This window comes from Ustilaginoidea virens, chromosome 4 (assembly GCF_000687475.1).
Source record: "Ustilaginoidea virens chromosome 4, complete sequence".
NCBI classification, from domain to species: domain Eukaryota; kingdom Fungi; phylum Ascomycota; class Sordariomycetes; order Hypocreales; family Clavicipitaceae; genus Ustilaginoidea; species Ustilaginoidea virens.
Window position 1 is genome coordinate 1,930,548 of NC_057319.1, and position 16,892 is coordinate 1,947,439.

At 49.9% G+C, this 16,892-nt stretch overlaps 3 protein-coding genes across 3 annotated transcripts; 1 reads left to right on the plus strand and 2 right to left on the minus strand.

The window, feature by feature from the left end:
• Positions 1–2,081: 2,081 nt before the first annotated feature.
• UV8b_05014 (uncharacterized protein) lies at positions 2,082–2,805 on the minus strand (the record flags this gene model as incomplete). The annotated part of the gene is made up of 5 exons (XM_043142512.1): positions 2,082–2,251; positions 2,478–2,506; positions 2,602–2,605; positions 2,708–2,711; positions 2,773–2,805. 5 exons carry the CDS (start codon positions 2,803–2,805, stop codon positions 2,082–2,084), a joined length of 240 nt encoding a protein of 79 aa, XP_042998446.1.
• Positions 2,806–6,357: 3,552 nt separating this feature from the next.
• UV8b_05015 (uncharacterized protein) lies at positions 6,358–7,413 on the plus strand (the record flags this gene model as incomplete). Its single annotated transcript, XM_043142513.1, has 1 exon — positions 6,358–7,413. The coding sequence occupies one exon, from the start codon at positions 6,358–6,360 to the stop codon at positions 7,411–7,413; it is 1,056 nt and encodes a 351-aa protein (XP_042998447.1).
• Positions 7,414–8,021: 608 nt separating this feature from the next.
• UV8b_05016 (uncharacterized protein) lies at positions 8,022–11,249 on the minus strand (the record flags this gene model as incomplete). The annotated part of the gene is made up of 1 exon (XM_043142514.1): positions 8,022–11,249. One exon carries the CDS (start codon positions 11,247–11,249, stop codon positions 8,022–8,024), a length of 3,228 nt encoding a protein of 1,075 aa, XP_042998448.1.
• Between the last annotated feature and the right edge of the window lie 5,643 nt (positions 11,250–16,892).

Genomic DNA, 16,892 nt, shown 5'->3' on the forward strand with positions numbered 1-16,892 from the left:
AAAATGTGGTTGAATAAAACGACTGGCCAGCGCGGAACGAAGACGACGATGCAAAACGAAAGCGGCCCTGGCTAGTGGTTTGAGGTTGGCAACCAAGCGGACTCGGAGCTTCAAACGCGAGGTCAGAATGCCCAACTTGATAAGATACTGAGTTCTTCGAGGCAAGGGTGATTACAGCAAGTCTCTTTTTGATGATTCCGTGAATATCGTCGGCGAAATGGTGGCGGCGTACGAAATCGTGCTTGTGCTGTTGTGTTGTATGCTGTCCCGTCACCGTGACTGGAATGCTGGGAGGTCAGCAAACGCGGTGAAGAAAGCACAACGAAATCGGGGTAGGTAAAGTGACGCAGGAAGGTGCCGCAGTCCAGGCCCAAATCACAAGAACTGCAATTGAGCCTAGGAAAGTCGAAACGAGGCAACCCTACTGTTGCCAGGGAACAGGGGAGGTGGAAAGGAGAAAGATGCGAGGTTCAGTTTCAGAGAGGAGGTAGGTGTAAGCAGAAAGTGGAGGGGAAGGGCCAAGGCAGAGTCCTGTCCCCTCTCCATTAAAAAAAAAAAAAAAAAAAAAAAAAAAAAAAGAACGGAAAAGGAAAGAAAGAACAAGGCAGAGAAGTAAGAAAAGGAGGAAAGAAAAAGAGGGCCTTGCTCAAAACAGCTGCTACTCACTCGACCACCAAAACAACACAAGGTACATACAATGTACTCCGTACGAAATAGTCAGGCTGACCTGAAGCGCACAATGGCCCATGGATAAAAAAAAAAAAAATATGACCAATTGCTCCGTACCAACAGCCCGTTGCGCTCCGGATCGGTTTGTTTTACAAAGTGTGGAAAATCCAGGCTTGTGAGTGGACAACTGCAAGACGGATATCTGGGCTTGCATGGCTGGCCACAGGAAGGGGGGTGGGTCTACCAGGCTGGACGGGTTGAGTCGTGCACACTGCAACGTGACATTCGCACCTACTATGAAGTAGCTAATAAAGTAGGTACCTACTGTGTCAGAACGATTTAGCTGAAGGCCGAACAAGACGAAAAATGAGTTGAGTGGAACCACTTGCACGAGCGGCGGTGGGCAGTGGGCGGTGGGCGGTGGGCGGTGGTCACACCAGTGCTAGGGTAGTACCGTCCTTGCCATGATGATGCTATGTACTCCGTACAAGGAAAGCATCGAGGCAGGTAAGCGGCGCCGAGAGACTCGACTCACCAGCTGTACTCCGTACCAAAACAGAAAGCGGAGAACTCGACTAAGGAAAGAGGTGTCGAGGCTGGCCGCTGATACGCTCTTTCCAGCGGCATTGCGTCCAACACGATCCAACACGATCCAACACGACTGAAAGAGTGGACAATGCCCGCGCTAGCCCCTCGCCTCGATCTGGGAGGTTGTAGTGCACGCCCTGTTCAGGATCTGCTACTCGGCAAGGGCGGCTGAGTATCTCGGTGAAGGGGGCGAAAGGAGAAGAAAAGAAAAAGAAAGAAGGGAAAAAATGACAGGAAAAAAGAAATGAAAGGACGATTAGAAGAGAAATGGCAGGCTGCTTGTCGGGTCTCGGCGTTGCAATTGCGGCGGCTCTATCTTATCGAACCATGGCAAATTAGAGAGGGGACATGCTAAAGGATGCAGCTGACATGGATATTGAAACCATGTCTCACGATTTGTCCACTCCTCGATCCCGCCAACTACTTCGGCAGGAACCACAACACACAGCTCGGTGGGGCTCAACAACCAGATAAGCATGCAGATAAATGCTTTATACTGTACTTGTAGGCGCGTTTACTCCGGGCATAGTATTTATTTGGCCCCTCCCTGCTCTTCCCTGCCTTTCTTTTCTACTGCATATGATCTTTTATTTTTTCTATTTTTCTTTTTTTATCTTTTTTTCTTGGCTTTTCTCTGCCAAGTAGCTTCTTATTCCACTAAGGTACCTTACCTACCAGGTACCTCCTAATGCAGCAGTTGTTGGCAAGGCTATATGTATGAGGTAGGTTAGGTACCTACCTGGTTAGTTTCAACTCTAAACTGCCCTTCCATGGTTCCAGTGCTAGTAACGTTTACTCTTTACCGACTTTCGGATTTCAGACAGTCAATTAAAAAGAAACTCGGGGTGCAGCACGGAGAACGCATATTTCTCCAATCTGCAATTGCCGGAAAAGGAGCCTGTTCTATCGATACCCTGGTCAGGAGGTGCATTTTGCTCCCATGCAACTTGGGCGTGAGCTAAGGTTTTTCCGATCGTAGCCTGCCAATAGATCGCTATAATTCATAGTTTTTTTGCACATAATACAAGGATCCAGCAGATAATCAAACGGCCGCCAGTGGAGAAAGCGACGAGCTTTCCGGCAACTAAGTGGATAGATAAGTGCTACTACCTACCTCTGTACCTTGTTAGTACGTCGATAATAAACAAACGGGCTACGGACTTCTGGACTCCAGAGCACTTGGCCTGAATACCTACCTAAGGTAACTACTACCTACCTACATAGGTAGACAGGCTGCACTTGCCGGTTCCTATAAGATTCAGTTCATAGGCATTACATTAGGTAGAAGATAGATATTGCATGTTTTTTGTAACGTCAAGGTACTTACGCAATCGCAACCCTTACCTGACTTGAGTTGTTACTTTAGATTAGGTAACTAAATAAATACATGACAATGTACATCTCGGACTGAAGTCTTGTGTGCGAAAATTATAAGCCCGCAGAGACCAACCCTTCTATTCGCTGTACTAAGCCTTTTAGGAAGTCATTTAAATGGAGCACCATGGAGATACGTACGTCATTAATATTGAGGTTTCGCTCCCACAGCATGTTCGAAAACCGTAAACAGGGTTCGTTTATAGGGTTCTGTGTAACAGGACGGTTTGTGTGACGGAAAGTGTCTGGTGCAGTTTTGGTTCGTGCCTCTTTCTGCACGGAGGACTGCGTCTCAAGAGATACCTTAGGTACCTGTAGGTGGCTGGGGTTCCTTAGCTGTTCCTTTGGCCTGCGCTGCGCTAAGGGGCGCGGACCCTGGCTGCTTTTGGCCAGCGCCTTGTTCATCTGCAAAGTGGATGGCGTTACCGGAAGCGGCGAGCAGAAGGAGCATCCGACGTGGAGCGTGGAGAGAAGCACAATGCGACCCGAAGGAAAAGCTCCTTGCCAACTGCCCCGGCAGACAGGTACCCAAGGTACCTTAGGTGCCTACCTTAAAGGAACCAGACGGTATGTGACGGCGTAAGTTACCAGGATGCGGGGGTCGTCTTAGGTACCTTGGGAGGTAGAGGTACCTACCTATGTAATCTATCGGATATCCCTATTTCTGTGAATCCTGTCTGTGGCCTGATGGATCAAACATCATCAATACGCCCGAGCGGCACTCGACGCTACGCTACGCTCGGTAAGGAGCTAAAGACGACTTCCTCAATTGCTAAATTGATTGACGTGCAGCTAACAACACGTATGCTGCCACCTTCCATCGCGGCCATACGTACTCTGTAGTATGCACGCCCGAGGAATGCGAAGCTGACGAGACTAGCAGCAGCAGCATCAACAGCAGCGTATATGTCAAGCTTCAAGCCCACTCGTGCTCTGATTAGCATGTAATCATCACACTGCTTCTTGGTCACACGGCGTCGCCCTTACCTTATTATCAGAAGAAGAAACAGCCCGGGTTTACCGGCACGCTACATCCCCAGGGAACCCTAAGGAGTTAAAGCTTGTGCGCACGTCCAGCCTCCACGGAGTTCACAAAGTACAGGCTGCAGTTCCATCTAGATTGCGGCAGGTATAGAGAGCATTTGCCGCCCTTGTGTACTCCGTACCTTTGCTACGTGGCGACATGCTCAGTTCTGCAAAAGTCCCGACTGTGCGTGTTTTCCGACATTTTTCAATGTGCAAAGTGCGAGGGTGAAACACACCTACCCAAAACTCTTCGAAACGCGGGTTTGAAAAATGACTGTTCTTTTCCACCCAATCTGCCCGGCAGGACGAAAGCTAGCTTTGGATAAGAACTGATGCATAGACGCGAACCGCGAAAGTCGCCAAAGTGACTGCACGGCCGTTTCCGAGATGGAAAGCGAGCTCTGATGGGCGAATATCGAGACAAGTCAAAGAGCTGGGCCATGTACCCCGTATCAGCGCCACGTTTTTGTCCGGATAAAACGGCCCGCGCTTGGGCTGGGCTACGGAGTACTCTGTACAGAGGAGAGAAATGCCGGTGGCCAAACTTGACCTTTTTTCATGACGTTTCTGGGCAACCAGACGCCTTCTTGCGTACAGGTGTGTTGGGATGCGTGCTGGCTGTAGCTATTTATCACGTCACCCTGTCCGCAAGGCTTGGCTAGATGGCGAGCAGACCTTTTGCAATGCAGGTTGTCCGGCATCCAAAATGCATTTAATTTTCCGGCACTGGGTTGACATGCGAAAACGTCACGGCCACCAGCCCGCGTGGACTTCCGAGTTGGTCTGCCAGGAGCCCAGGACCAGCTTGTCACGACAAGCATGTCACGACAAGCACGTCACGGCTGCAGGGCACCCGACTAAGCGATTGTTGACGCAAGATCTTGCTCGCGAACATGAACATGAAGAGGAAGCCCCGGATTTGCGGTGCGGAGTAAGGAACCTCGGGCAACTCGAACTATAGATGCGCTATGCAAGGTGCAGAGTAATGCCGTCTACCGAGTGTCATGTGAACCAGTCTTGCTCGATGCTCGTGTATCCTGCGCTTGCAGTCTGCAACTCTGCAGATGGTCTAGAATCGAGATGCGTCCTGTTAAAACTGTTAAAAGAGACAGACAAGTCACAGGCCGTCGCAGCCAAGGTAGCTCGCTGCACCCAACTCGATTCAACAAGGCCCGTGGGGAGACCGGCAGTGTCATGGCACATCCCAGTTCTTCTGCTCTCCCTGCTCTTTCCTTCCGCCTCGGGGTAATGCTACCTGCACCTGGAGATGAGCTGACCTAGGTTTATCGGAGGATAAATGCGGCGGGAAGCGGGAAGGAAATGTGGATGGGTGGCTGGATGCAAAGGCTGCGGGGAGGGATGGATATGCGAACTACTCTTTAATTTTGCCGTCCATGGACGCAAGCTTTGCGGTTGTCCGGCTGTCCGGCTGTCCGGCTGTCAAAGGGTCAAAGAGGGACTTGAAGCGTCAACTTGACATTTGAACGGAACCATGCCACAACATTGCACGCCTGACCGACGAGACAATGTGCCTTTGCGAGGACGTCAGAGGACGCACCCTGATGATGCTGGTGAGTGCTGGTGACAGGGTAGGTTGCCCTTGCTACGGCGTGAAGCCGGTCCTTTAGGGGTCGTTTTACTGAAGCGAGCATCTCCGCAGATCTCTTTGGAACAGAAAAACTATTTGCCGCATTGCACGCCAGAAAGCGACGCCAACAAATCGACGAATCCATCCATGTATGCATCGAGGCGCCGACGAGACCAAGTCGACGCTTGCAGGGTGACAGCCAACGGGACGAATACGAGCCCATCAAAGGGGTCAAAGTAAAGCAGCATGTCGTGCATGCAGCGTTACTTTGTCGAGGCGTCAGTCAGATACGAACCGCGATTTGGCCCTCCTGTGTGGGAGGGGGGCAAGCGGCGCAAGGATGAGGGGCAAAAATCCCGGGGATGAGACGCAATGCCACGGCAACGTATCCGCAGCCATCATGCGGGCATGTTGAGCCGTGATCCTGCGATGCTGGACTCTGGATTGGCGGGTAGGTGCTTCGAGAGGAAAAGGCTGTCCAAAGCATTCTGTTGAGGCGAGATTTCTAGTTGGCGAGGCTGGTGGGGCCGGCAACGCGGGGCCCTGGAATTCAGTGGCTTCAAAAGTTTCGGCCGTTTCCGGCAGCTGGTGCAGCTGGTGCAGCTGTGGCCACCAGGGCTTGGGGAAAACACCATGGATTGGGCCGTGAGGACAAGAGAAAGCATCACCAGATGCGAATCGAGAGGCTCGATTTTGGCTGGTTTTTCTCTTCTTTTCTTTTCTTTTTTTTTTCTTTCGCGGAAAGGAAAATAAAAAGAAGACGAAAAGAAGACTGTGAAGAAGAAAGCATGCATTCTTCGTCTCGATTGTGTTCTTCTCAGGTCAGAGTCGGGGAAACTCTGAGTTTGCCGAGCTTGCGTTTCCTTGCGTTTCCTTGCGTTTCCGACCCATGCAACACAACGCAGCACAAGCACAGGTGGAGCCCACTCGACACCAAACCTGCCGATGCCTCTGAGGCTCTGCCCTTGCGAGGCGGCTAATCCACGCAAGCAGGCAGTTTACCGAGCTTAAAATCTCCCAGCACCCAACTCCCCATCCGATTGGAAAAGGCTCGGCCGCTTGCCCAGCAGCAGCAGCAGCAGCGTCGCCGTCGTCCCGCTCCAGCACCACCAATGACGACCCTGCTGTGCCTCGGGCTCGCGCTCGCGCTCGGCCCGTACGTCGCGGGCGCAGCCTGCTACAAGGGCTACGAGAGCGCCTTCAGCTTCGACGCCGACCAGACCCGCCACGCCGCGTGGATGAAGCACCTGCCCGACGCGGCCAACCTCACCAGCCTCAGCATCCCCGGCACGCACGACACCATGACCTACGGCATCCGCAGGGCCGACCTGCAGTGCCAGAACTGGGACCTGGGCGTGCAGCTGCGCGCCGGCCTGCGCTACGTCGACATCCGCGCCCGCATGCTTCGCGACGAGCTGCACGTCTTCCACGCCGACCAGCCCACCGGCCACTCGTTGGCCGACGTCCTCCTCATCCTGTTCGCCTTCCTCGACCGCCACCCCTCCGAGGCCGTCGTCATGCGTCTCAAGAAGGAGGGCGGACCCGTCGGCAGGAACCGCCGCTCCTTCCAGCAGGGCTTCGACTACGTCCGGCTGGCGTCCCCGGCCACGCGCGCCGGCGCCGCCAAGCACCTCTACCTGTACGACGGCGGGGACGGGGACGGCGCCTCGGGGGCCCCCATCCCCACGCTGGGCGAGCTCCGCTCCAAGGTCTTCCTCCTGCAGGACTGGTCGGACCGGGCTCGCCGCCGCACCTACGGCCTGCGCTGGGACGGCCCCCAGATGGTCCTGGAGGACCAGTGGAAGGTCCCCGACATGGGCCACCTGCACCGCAAGTGGGAGGCCGTCGAGGCGGCCCTCGGGAGGGCCAATGCCGACGCCCTCGACAACCGCCACCTGTACCTGGCCCATGTATCGGCCTCGGTGGGCGTGCTGCCCATCGAGGCGGCCGCGGGGGGGAGGACCGTCGCCGCTCGCCCCGAGGGCTTGAACGACATGACGGGCCGATGGGTGGAGGGCCGGTGGCGGGGCGGCCTGCGCACCGGCATCGTGATTTTTGATTTTCCCGGGAAGAGGGCCATCGAGGGGGTCTTGAGATGGAACCACCATCTAGAGGGGTATATAGGGGCGGGGGAGGGAGAGGTTGCCTGGGATGCTGAGCGACTATGAGGGACAGCGAGAATCGGTTTTTTTTTTTTTTTCGCCTTGTGTTTTGAGCATGGAGTTGGGACGGGATATATCATTTCGACGCAAATGTCTTGATTTGAACTAAATACATGATTTTGCACATGTGCATGTCAGAAATGCTCGTATGTCAAGAGCGTATGCAAAGGCGGATTTGTTCTACCGCGTTTCAGTGCAGTTGTCCGCATTGGACATGTGATGCTTTGCTCTTGCAAACACGTCCATACAGGTCAACGAACCTTGACTCTTAGACGCGAGACAACAGATATTGGACTCCTAGAGACGTCGACAGACCATCAGTTGACTCGCAGTGGGCATGGACCCCCAAGCACAACTTGCCAAACGCAGCCTTAGCGAATGCACCACTCACCGAATCCCAACGTCAAATAAATACAAGCCCGGCTGCGTCGCTACTACCTCGTCCATAAATGCACCAACTCATTTCCCATCCAAATGGTCCCTGCAGTAACAAGGTAATCAAACTCCGTCCTGACCGTGCTAAGTGATATCTTGTCCGTCCCGTGAAAGAAAAGAAAAGGAAAGGAAAGAAAAGGAAAGAAAAGAAAAGAAAAGAAAACCGGGCAACTCGTTGTTCACTTTGCGCCTCTCGATGGACTGTTGGACTGACTTCTACTCTCAATCGTGTCCACCATTTGCAGCACCCTTGTCCGCGGCCTCTCAAACGTAATTGCCTCGGCGGTAAACACTGCCAGCGAGGAGCGTCGCCCCGACTCGTCACTCGAATGGCTCAATCTCGGCTCTGCCAAATCCACGTGGAGTAAATCTGGGTTGTCGGCCTGCGAATATCGATGCTCCTCTTCTTCACGCTGCCACCGCTGCTGCTGCCGCCCCCGCTGCTGGAGTTCCGCGGATGACAAGGATGAACAACTTGGATATACCAGTTCGGCCACTTGCGGTTCATGCAACCCATCTGTATCCGCCTCCTTCAATTCTGCCCTCTTCATCATTTTCTCGGGCTCCTGTTCTTCGTCGGGCTCCTCGTCGCCATTAACGACTCGCAGCTTTTCCTTGGGCACGGTAAACATGACTTGCACTAGACGCCGCTCGACGGCTTTCTCGATATCCCACTCATTTTCCACATGAGCCAAAATATTGCCGCTTCCTTCTGCTCCGCTTCGAGGAGCTGGCTGAGCATCGTCTTCCCAATCCTGGCGACCTTGCTTCCTTTTAAGGAGCTCCCCTCGTAGACCCGTTTGAAACTCATAGTCACTGCTATAGCGTTCCGGACCGGGCCGTGTGGGGGAGCGCTCGGGCGAAGGTAAGGATGATGAACCCCCTGACTGGGAGAATACTCGACCCAGCGAGCCGAGCCACCCTCTCCGTGGTTTCGTCTTCGACGGTGAGGGCGGGAGGGCGTTTACTTCCTCGTCTTCACCAAATTGATTCGACGGCAATGTCGTCGTTGTCGTTTCTTCTCGCCCCCGGCCTTCTAGTAAAGCCGGTGCTTCCGCCTGTAGTGTGCCGAACCCGGATCGCGCCGTGTTATAACTGTTGGACGAGGAGCTGCCGGGCTTTGGATGTTCCGTGTTTCCCAACAGCATTCCACCAAGAAGGCTAACAGCAGCAGACCGTCTGTTGGAGCTTGACGGACGCAAACTGTCGGCGGCACTACGGTTGGACTCTGAAAGATTGGATTCGGTTCTGGACTCGTCGTCCCTGAGACCTGCGGATCGACTGGAATTCAACCGTGTTGGAGATATACGGCCCTGTCGAGAGGTATTATACCTGTCGAGGAGGATATCCGCTGCATCCACGTCCGAAGCCCAATCTTGTACGTCGGGGTCATACTGCTTCTGGACCCCGTCAGGGATGGAAGTAGCCGAGGATCGATTGCTCGGCGCACGGATGACCGCTGCCGCAGCAGCGGTCGTTGGCGTTACGAATGGATCAGATTGGACTTCGGGCGTTGGCGTCAAAGGTTGGTTGAGTGAGTGGTGGTGCTGGTGACGGCTATGCGAGTGATCTTCCTCGTCATCCTCGAGTATGGGATGAATCCGTCCATGAGGCGTCACAAAGGCATTGAAGCGAGTCTCGGCAGGCGAGTAGCCTCCTCTCATGGCTCGCGAAATGGCGGGGGCCTTTCTCGAGGTGGAAGGGCGGGGGTGGCTGTCGTCAACTGATGTTGAAGCTCCCCGAAGCCACTCGTATCCTGGCGATTGATCCGTTGACGCTGATTGGCAGCCCCCGTTTTGAGACGTGTACCATTCATCTCTTTCTATCATCTCATCGGTGTCGTGGACAAAGTACTGCGCATCCAGATTCATTGCATTAGCTGCCTCGGTCCTGGCTTGACGGCGCTTCCTGAGCTTGATTCGCCAAAAGAGGAAAGCAATGAGAACACCAATCAAAAGAGCCAGCCCTAATCCGAGACCCAGCCCAAGTCCAAGAGGAGGACTAGATTGCGAAGAGTTATTGTCAGTGGGTGCGTCGTGAGTCCCCTTAACGACGGATATTTTCCCAGGCATAGGGTTTGTGTACGAGCTTGACCACGACATTGATGTCATATTGAAGAACCGCAGCACAGAACTGGGAGATGACGCTTGCTGCCGTTTCGAAGTCGACCCGCCACCCGTCGTAGATATTTCCCAACCACCAAATACCATCATCACATTACCCGGTAGAGTGGCTGCTCCGTGCCCAAAAACCGCATTGAACTGCGGCTGTGCTTTGGGAATTGTCCATTTCCACGAAGAATACGTCTGGTTGAGGTGTAAAACGGCCAGCTGGGGCTGAGCTGGTGTGTTGACATTTCCAACCCACCCTCCCAGGACAAATATGGACGATCCGTCCTCGCTCAGAACGGCGGTATGGCCGGATCTGCTCTCAACTTGGACGTTCGGCCGGGTGTAGATAGGTATTGTTTCGCCGGCCCTCGCAGCCAGTTTCGCCGCTGTCGCATCCGGCCCACTAATGTTGATGTATGACCACGATTGTTCGGGCAGGTTCCACACCGCCGCCGTGCTCATGTTGATAAAGGCTTGCTGAGTGTGACCGCCCAGCACGACAAAACCATCCTGCTGCGTGACAGCGCCCGAGATGTTGGTAATGGAGGCAGGAAGCTGGGTAAGAGTAAATCCAGCGAGTGGCGTGCGAGGACCAGACGTCGAAGCTACACTCAGCGAATATGCAGTGTCTTGGGCCTGGCTGTTCGGGGCCAGACTCATCATGGTTGTTGTATAATTGGCACTCGACTGCCAACCGCTCGAGTTGGTGTCGGGAGAATCACACATGCCACCGTAGGTATAAATGGTAGGCTGGTCCAAGGTTGGGGCCAGGCTCGATGAGAATGCCAAAGTGCCGCCAAGGAAATAGGGACCCCGGGGCGGAGCTTGGCCAGACGAACTCGAGACGACGGTCTTTTTCCTGCTCCAAGTGTTGCTCACACCGTCTTGGAGCACATTAGCGAAACTCCACAGGGAGCCTGTCGTGTCATCACACGCTCCCGAGTACACCATCACGAACCCGTTACTCGTTCGTGCAGCATTGAACGCCGTTGTCGCCGGCGCCTCCTTCAGAAATGGGAGCTCGTTCGTCACCGTGAGGAGCTGCGTACCAGACCCGACTGTGGCCGAATAGTTGAGTGCTGAGAATCGGACGCTTCCATCATCACTCTGGCTGAATATATACGCCAAGTTGGCTCCGTTGCATGTCGATGAAGCCAAGCAAGCCGTTGGCATGAGGATCTGGGTAGGGACGTACGGATACACGTGCGCTGCTACCGAAACAGCTTGTTTCGTAGCCACCAGGCCGAACGCCAATGCGCTGGCTGCAGCTTGCTGGCTCCAGGAACTCCTACCCATGGTCATTCTCCGCTCGGCCCCCAGCGGCTGGTCCTTCCCTCACTAAGCTCACCAGGCAGGTGTGTCCTTCCGTATTATATCACTGCTAGAGACGACGTTTGCGATAACATGAATCTCAATCTAGACCATGTTTGCGGCCGATTCGAGGTTTTCCCTAATTCAAGGCACAAGTTTGAAAAACCGGAAATAAGAGTGAAAGAAAGAAAAGTTCCCGAACGGCCTTTGTAAAATCGATCTCGGGAGAGCATGCCACAGAAAGACCAGTCAGTGATTCCCTTTCTGGCACTATCTCAGCTCCCTTGCCACGAGAGGCCGCACCCGCACAAACGCCGTGTTTGCTCCTTCCCGGAGTGAAACTTGGCCTTCCGCGTGTCGGACGGGCGCAGCTTGCGTCTGATAGATTCGGTGTGGGATGATTGCACACCAGTTGCCAGTTTCGCGCAGTCGCTTGCCCCTGAAAGAAACTCGGCCTCTTATCTGAGAATTAGGTGCGGCAGAATATTCAAGCTGTCTGTTACTCGTCGAAAACACGGCCCAACGCAAATTGAGATAAAAATAAAAATAAAAATAAAATATCTTCTAACCCAAATGCAGCGGTTAGAGAAGACTCACCAGCAAAGCCCGTTGGGGGATAAGTATGTACAAAAACCAGATATATCACAACGTCGGAAAGACGATTGACGTCTTAGGTTAGAGATGCAAGAGGGGAAAATGCAGCAGGCTACGGTCGCCAGACAGCTGCTTCCAGTCACTACGGCTTCTCTAGCATCTGTCTATATCCTTGCATTCAACCGACACGCACAAAGACCCAGTGATCCACTCTAACCAATGATAGAGTGAGACGTATAAATTGATAAGCTGGACGATTTAATAGGACGAATGGCGAATCGCGCAACGGGTTTTCACCCCAGGGTGGGGTGGCTGTTGTGAAGGCGGTTGTCGAGACAACCACCCTGCTTGACAAGGCCTTGAACACCGAGCCTGAAATACAGGACAGTTGAATCTGGTGTTTAAAAGTCTCGTCTGCGTCACTTGTCTCTTCATCCGTGTGCATGCGACTTTTTGCATCGCAACTCTATAAAAGGGTGATTATATGTTGCATGTACGGGCTCTATAGAATGCGGACTATGTCGGAATCGCTGTCGCAAGGTGCCCAATTCGGCACATTGCGACGGATGTGCCGCGCACACCCGTTGCGCATGATGTGGCCACTTTTGCCCCTGTGCCCCTGAGCCCGGTAGGGCACGCGGGCAGTCCGGCCTGACCGCGCCGATTCACGTGACTACGGCACGCACAAAAAGGCCATATCGTGTAATTACCCTCTTTTGCTTCCTTTCCCCTTTCTTAGATAGTCATTAGTAAAGTCAATAAATCCTTTACTTAGTAACCTTACGGTATATAATACTACGCGCGCGACCCTACGTATAACTAGGTACCCCGAGTTTATATCAACACTGATTAGTAGTGGTAATATCACCACTTATAGGATAATTACATCCCGTAAAGACGGTGTATTATAGATCAGCAAGATTACTCTCGAAGAGATAATTTCTATTGCAAATCATATTAATTAGGAAGGCAGATAACCTATTCTATTGAATAGTTATACTGCCAACTAATTAGAAGAATGATATAGACCTCTTTTACCTCCGTCTATTACGAAGGAAGAAAATATACTGACTATTACAATCTTTAAAGATACCCTTAGTATTTAGGAGGCGGCTGACCTATTCTATTGAACGGTCACCTGCTAACTATAGGAGGCAAATAACCTATTCCGTTAAACGGTTATCTTGCTAACTAACCCCTTTACTTCTTTCTTTCTTTTACCCTTATAGATAAAAGCCCTCTTGAATCTTACACTCTTTGTAAGATTAAATCTTATACTCCTTGTAAGAGTGAATCTTATACTCCTTATAATATATTCCCCCCCTCTTAAACCCTCCTCTTAATACTATAGCATAATTACGATCATCAATATTATAACTAGCACTGCCTAAAAGGCTATATCAATTTGCCCCCTTACTCGATAATAATTAAGCTACTGCGATAGAGCCAATTACCCCTAATACTACCACCGTAGTATTACATAACCGCCTAGCCTTCTTAATCTACACCTATAAGAAGGACTATATAATTAACGATGACCTATAGGAACTATTCCACGAAGACTATAGTAAATAAGATAAATAGCTATTTAATCGCGTTAACCTTCTATTCCTACGCGAATTCCGCATATACTTATGAGATTACGGCGTATATATTAGAGTATTAGGCTCTATTATAATACCAACTTTAATGGAATGCCTTTAATAATAATAGAACCTTAAATAGCCTTAAGAAGAGATTGAACGTTAATTAGGCTGTAAAATATTCTAATTACGACTCAACCCTTATAGGGAAGCATTAGTACCTATCGGCAATTTCGACTAAGAAGTTATAGGCTTACGAAGTATAAGCTCACGGCATTCATCACGACTATTTATAATAATTGTGGGAATATTATTGCGAAGGCCCTTATAAGCCTTAACAATAAGGGACTTTACAATACTAAGGGTGGCATAATTATAATCGCAATAACCTATTATCCCCCCCTCTATATCGAAGAAGCCTTATGCCCCTATTGAAGAAGAAAAGGGCCGGTTCTAATAACTAAAAGGAAAGACGCCTATTTATAATAGGCCGCCATTCGAAATAGGGGAGAGCTCCCGCCATTAACAATAATATATAACAGCTGATAATTATAACCCATAAGACTAACCCGATAAAATATATCGCCCTAGGGATTATACCCCTAGCCGGGCTAACCGAGGCGGCTATCTTAATACCCCTCGAGGTTATAGCATACCTATTGCAATTCTTAAAGTCACTATAAAAGCAAAGCCTTACTAGCTAGCTAGATGGCACAAGACTGTCTGCGAACCTGTGAACTAATCTTAGTATAATACTAGATTTTTCACCAAGTCCTAAGACTATACAAGTGCTATAAAGCAGGGCAAGTGTAAATGCAAGGCAAATATAAGATAACCAGAAAACGCAGGGAAGGTAAGAAGTTAAGAGGCATGTAATGCATTAACAGACTCGATTGTGCTGCCCTTCTACTATCTAGAAAGAAGGGGGAAAGCTATCCTATATATACACGAAGGAGGGGTGGGCCCAGGCATTCAGGGTAGCCAGTAAGAAGGCTCCCCGTAATACTCGCTATGATACGTCAGCAACCCCGCTATATCCGGCCTTTCCAACCACCCTAACCACCGCACTAGTAATTAGTCACCACGCTAGTGACTAACCACCACGCTAGTGACTAACCACCACACTAGTAGACTAGCCACTACGCTAGTAGGCCGCCACCACACTAGTAGGCCCACCACGCTAATTTAGCAATGCCACACCTTTTTAACAAGGCCTACCTTACTTGATATACAGTAAATAATCCACTGAAAATCCTAAGGTAAAAGGCAAAGGCCTAAGGTTGGTAAGACTACCGTAAGTCTAAGAGGCGGTATAAGGGCTAGAAGGTCAGTAAGCCAGTAGGGCATTAGGCCAGCAGCCTAGTAGGCTACTATAGGATTTTAACAATACCCAATAAAGCTCGGGTTATAGGCCCCGATGATATACTTCCTTCAATAAAGGACCCTAATAATAATACCCTCTAAGCTAATGCCGCCACCACCCGTAATACCAAATATCGGGCCCAAATGCCTCACCCAATAATGCTAAAAATAAGTATAGCACCTGACCCTTACCGTTAATATCGGCCTACCTAGGCTGATGAACGGACGGTTTTAGCGGGAGTACTAATAAACCCGGCCCGACCCGGGTTATAGGATAACCCTATAAGAGATCCCGCTAGCCTACCGTAAGGCTACCGATAAGCTATTCTAGAATACCCTCCGGAATACCCTTAAAGTTATACCCAAAAAGCCTACGTAGAGGCTAGGTTTAACTAAGAAGATTATTCCCAAACTAGGTTTAATAATATATCGAAGAAGATATTTAACCTCTTACGCAGCTATCGTATAGAGGATAAATATAGCGGCAAAATAGATAACTTTATTATACTAAAAGTTATATCCTTTAAGAGTAAATACCGCCTCTTAAGACTGCCTAATTATACATTCGCTAAAGCTTTTTAAATCATACTAATTGTGAAGGACCGGCCCTAGGGCGACTGCGAATAGGCGTCAATCGGATGTATTGATAAAACTAAAGAGGAAGGGAGAAGAGCCCGAATCGGGTCCCTTCCGTAGTCTATATATATCTGTGTGTGGCGCGGGCTAGAGCCCTAACGTTGCCCTATGGGCCCGCGCGTCTGCCTTATGTTATCCGTCCCGGACTAGGCACGAGCGTAGCCCGAGCCCTAGCCAGTCTATAACACGGGCATAGCCCGAGTCCGTGATACTAATTAGCGATACTAAAACGTATTACTTTAATAATATCGAATGCATTTGTAATACCTTCACTTTTAACGATATAGTCCGCAAAGTTAAAAGCTATTTCGAAAATAAAAGCATAAAGTAATTCTATTTATACTATTAGAATAAAATAATACTCTAATTAACTATTGCAAAACATCCTGATAAGTTAAAGCTAGAATACCTTAATATCCTATTAGAGGAATTTTAATACCTATATTATGGTCTTTTTCCCCCCTTTATAGCTAATATAGAACTTTACGATAAGTTCTTAACGCTATAAGGGATACCCCTAAGTATAGCCAGGCCATATATTGTTATGCCCCTACATTCGAAGGCCTTGCCGCTAACCTATAGCGATCCCTTTCTATCTATAAGTTAATTCATATAAATTAATAGCATTATTTCCTTCAATAATATCACGATACTGACGATATTGATAATAATATAGCGCTATTTATAGACTGTAGATATAGTTAATCCTATAACCGGTATTAATGCCCCTAACGATACGGACCCCCTTAATGCCGCTTTAAATAAAATCGCACCCTTTTAGCTAGGCCCCGTTAAAGAAGATACTTTATTTATAATAAAATAAGGTATTAGTCATCTAACTACTTTACTAAAAAGCAATAAGAATTAAAAGACTGATAGATAAAGAACCGATCCTACTGTACTGCCCCTAATGATAAGAAATTCTATATTTTCTTATAGGAATACGAAGAGCCCGGCCCCTATGGCCTTAAAGAAAAAGAAGAGGCTAACCTTAATAATATTATCGGTAATATCGAGGTAATAATAGTAAGGGATATTGTTAAAATCCTATGGTAGTCTACTAGACTGCTAGTCCTTCTACCGTCTCTTAGACTCACGACTGTCCTACCGGACATATAGTGTGTCTTACCAACCTTAGGCCTTTACCGTTTACCTTCCGGATTTCCAGTAGATTAATACTATATACCAAATAAGGTAGGCCTTTATCGGGCCTTATTTTTAGTAAGGCTTGATATGACGTATCGGGCCTTATTTTTTAAAATATATGGTAAGGCGGCATATAACACCGGGCCTTATTTAAAAAATATTTAATACGGCCGGATATTATGTGGGCACACTGGGCCTTATTTAAAATATTTAATACGGCCGGATATTACGTAGGCATACCGGGCCTTATTTAAAAATATTTAATACGGCCGGATATTACGTAGACACACCGGGCCTTATTTGAAAA